The sequence below is a fragment of the Oryctolagus cuniculus genome, chromosome 12, assembly GCF_964237555.1.
Source record: "Oryctolagus cuniculus chromosome 12, mOryCun1.1, whole genome shotgun sequence".
Classification (NCBI taxonomy): domain Eukaryota; kingdom Metazoa; phylum Chordata; class Mammalia; order Lagomorpha; family Leporidae; genus Oryctolagus; species Oryctolagus cuniculus.
In genome coordinates, this window is record NC_091443.1 from 78,904,457 (window position 1) to 78,908,144 (window position 3,688).

The 3,688-nt window shown below is 43.0% G+C and overlaps 1 protein-coding gene and 1 pseudogene across 5 annotated transcripts in view; both read right to left on the reverse strand.

Annotated features, from left to right (window-relative positions):
* Window positions 1-2,975, reverse strand: part of LOC138844689 (nucleolysin TIAR pseudogene) — a 64,669-nt pseudogene extending 61,694 nt beyond the window's left edge.
* The window catches only part of RFX7 (regulatory factor X7), a 148,899-nt gene that overhangs the window by 144,230 nt on the left and 981 nt on the right, over window positions 1-3,688 (reverse strand). For 2 of the 5 annotated variants that reach the window (XM_070054229.1, XM_070054228.1), the window contains exon 2: window positions 2,875-3,040. In XM_070054229.1, the coding sequence (XP_069910330.1) occupies window positions 2,875-3,040 (166 nt within the window). Of the gene's footprint in view, window positions 1-2,874; window positions 3,041-3,688 lie in introns of those variants that run through there. The other 3 variants (XM_017348000.3, XM_070054230.1, XM_070054231.1) reach the window with 2 other exon arrangements.

A 3,688-nucleotide genomic window follows, 5' to 3' on the forward strand; every position in this document is an offset into this window, starting at 1 on the left:
AGAAGCTCCTAGCTCCTGGATTCAGATTGGCACAGCTCTGGCCATTGTGGCCACCCGGGTAGTGAACCAGTAGATGGAAGACCTCTCTCTCTTTCTCTCTCTCTCTCTCTCTCTCCCTCTGCCTCTCTGATACTCTGCCTTTCAAGTAAATAAATAAATCTTAAAAAAAAAAAGTTTCTAATCTCATTAAGGCCTATGGTTTCAACTTTGAATAGTTAATCTTTTTTTCAAAGACTCATTTAATACTTGAAATTACAATGGAATACTTTTATCAAACAGCATTTTCATTTAATAAACAGAATAAATTAATTATGAACTGCAATAATAAATAACTCATTGTCCAGCTAAAGGCCTACATCACATACTATATTTATATCTGTAGAGTGGGAGGACAAGTACAGACTTGTTTGTGATCTACAAGCCCAGTAATTTAGAAACTATGATTAACCTAAATGTAAAATCCATTTGATAAAATTTTAATTGCCATATTTATTTTGAATTAATTTTAAAATTTTTATTAACAATAGTACCAAAAGATGATACAGCAAGTAGTACAAAAACTGTACTCTCAGAACATTAACAGGTGATAAAATAATGGCCAGAAGATATCACTGCCTAAAAAATGGGAGGTGACATACCTAAGGAATTGCAATCTTACCTCTTAAAAGTGTTTTAAATTTAATGCATGCATACTACTTATGAGAAAATGGAAGTTAAGTAGTTTCCATTTTTAAATATCTTTTTATAGTCACGATGTATAATGTAAAGCCAGTATTGTGGAGGAGTATGAGACTATAATAAATACAACCACTAATGTATATGATTTACTTATATTTATTCTGAAGTTTCGAACATAATATAAAGAAAGCATTTTTGCAAACAGATTTTCCAGAGTTGAAAATAAAATCTTAGGAAGTAGGCTACCACAATTTTAAAACAAAGACATAAAATTGCACATTTTGGGATTGCTTGTTGCCCATTAGCTTTTCAGAACAAGTATAAAAAACTTAAGTGTACTCTCATCAGAAGTTTTTCCTCAAGTCAAATATTAGCGCAGTTAAGTTGTAATGGATGTGTAAATGTCAATTATTAATGAAAGAATAATTAAATCATATGATTTACTAAAGAAAGCACTCCACATCATCATTATTCAAACACTTCTCTCAAGCGCCTGTCCCACTCACTCTTTTACCTTTAATATATTAAAATATAACTTATCATACTAATTCAACTTTTAAAATTTGCCTTTCTGAAAAGATTTCAGTCCTTTAACTTGAATGTCTCTCATATAAATGTAAAAACCAAGGTGCTCAGTTCAATTTAATGATTATTTCAGAGACACTAACTTACATCAGGTTAACAGAGGGAAAAACACTCTAGATGTGTGGGAACCTAGATGGTGAGCAGGAAACGCATCGTTTCTTTTTTTAAATTATAGCTGTAAAAGGGGGTAAGGGTATCCATTCAAGAATAAAGACTGCTATCTCTCTTACACACACACACATACACACACACATACATCTGATCTATTCAAACTGCCACATGACTATTGTCAATGTCAAAAAAAAAAATTCTCCTTTAAAATATTTAAACATCATTTTAAAATTAAAATTGAAAGCAAGATATCCAACTACCAACTACTATGTGGAATGAAATTATTAAAGCCTGCACTGACCTACTTCATATTAGCATCATGACAACATGGATGCATGCCAGGAAAATAATGAAAATTACTGTCTAACAAATCTTAATTTTGTATTTAAAAACTGTCACCGTTTTTAAATGTGTAAATACTATACATGCCAAGTCAGTTGCTTTATGATACATTCTGTTATATTTCAATATAAATGTAAGGCATTTTGATATTCTGATAGTCATATTTGATGGACCTGCAAGATTGCATTTTTAAAATCAAGGCTTTTTTTTCTTACTCACATTTAATTCTATTTTTAAGCTTCTATTAAAAGCATGCTCTTAGACCAAATCCCAGATACTGCTTTCCATTTTAAAAATAGTGCTACACTTATTAAAAATATCAGCTAATGGAGAAACCTACAAAACAATGCAAGTTCATGTTCAAAGCATATTTGCCACAGCTCTAACAGAAGATGACTTAACTCGCTGTATTTAATTATTAAAGGATTGCCACCAGTCTTGAAGAGTTCAAATCTGACGCTGAAATACTGGAAATTCTCATACAAGAAAGTACAAGAATAGTACAGAATATTTCACATATTGCTTCTTTTAAAATACAGGAAATGGCAAAACATTTATGACCCCCACGTCCCATTTAAATTTAAAAAAATCACTCTATGGTGTAAAGCACCACCTTCAAATATTTTATACCAAAGAAGCACTTTCCTCACAACCAATGCAAAGCAGTAGAATAAAGGAGGCAAAAACATCCAGAAACAGCCTCGACCCAACTGAAAGGAAGAGACCCATTGGGTTTTGTGCTGCATATTAATATTCTTACGCACAATGTCTGTTTGGTGAGAATTCACAATACACTTCTTCCTCCCGCTATGACTGCAAAAGGAGGAAACACATTTCACATGCCCAGGTCCAAATTCATGCTGCCATCATGCCATACGCCTTAATATTCCTGTTACACCATGCGAAAAACACAAATAACTTGGGTATCTGCACTCCCACTTGAGGAGGGGGTTAAAGCATTTTGGCGCTACGGAGACCAGAGGCTGCTGCAAAGTCCCCACGCCTCCCGAGGTCCTGCAAATACGCACTCGACTCTGGAAACCCACTTTGAATGAAGGCATCAGCCTCGAGCTGCGCTCCCCGCCCGCCGCCCCCCACCCCCTTTGCAGCAGCAATGTGCCTGGGCTTTTTCACCCCGGCGATGGAGGATCCTCTTACCAGATGGAGTTCTTGATCTTGTGTTGCAGCGCGCTGGCCTCTGTCCCTGGCAGCCCGGGCACAAGGGCTGGCAGAGCCACCCCCGAGTTGGGGGCGCTGGGGGGAAGCTGCTGATGGGCATCAGGCTGCTGTGGTGGCGGCTGTTGTTGTTCCTCTGCCATCGCTGCTGGAGGGGTGGGAGGGAGGGAGGGAAGATGGGGGCGCGGGGAAGGGTGAGGGAAGAGACGGGGAGGGGAGGACGAAGGGGGGAGAGGGGGGGAGGGGAGGAGGAGGAGGAGGAGGAGGAGGAGGAGGAAGGAAGCTGGATAAGCTAGGCCTATACCCCAGAGCTCGAGTGAGTCGCTTTCGCCTGCCGCCTGGGGGACATCACCGGGGAGACCGAGCGGCCGGGCGCTTCACCGCGGGAGAGGCATGGCGGCGCCCCTCAGCCCCCCGCCGCCGCCGCCTTCTCCCGTCAGCGGCCGGGGCTGGGGGGGGTTGAGGAGGGGGCGTCTGACGACGAGGTGCGGGGGGCAGGTTGCCCCCAAAATCCAACGAGAACGGCTGATCAGGGACTCCACGGCCCAGCCTTCCTTCCTTGCCCCGGGGCTTTCTACTCCGGGTTCCCCGCGCCGCTGCAGCCCCAGGCTCTGCTCCACGCCACTCCCCACGCCGCCGCCGCCGCCGCCGCCGCTCGCTCCCGGCCCCGCCGCCGCCGCCGCCGCCGCCGCCGCCGCGGCCGCTGCTGCCCTGCCAGCCCCGGAGGCAGCCCAGTGCGCGCAGCCGCACTGCGGCCCGGCGCAGACGGCACAACACCTACCGCTCCGCCCGGGGA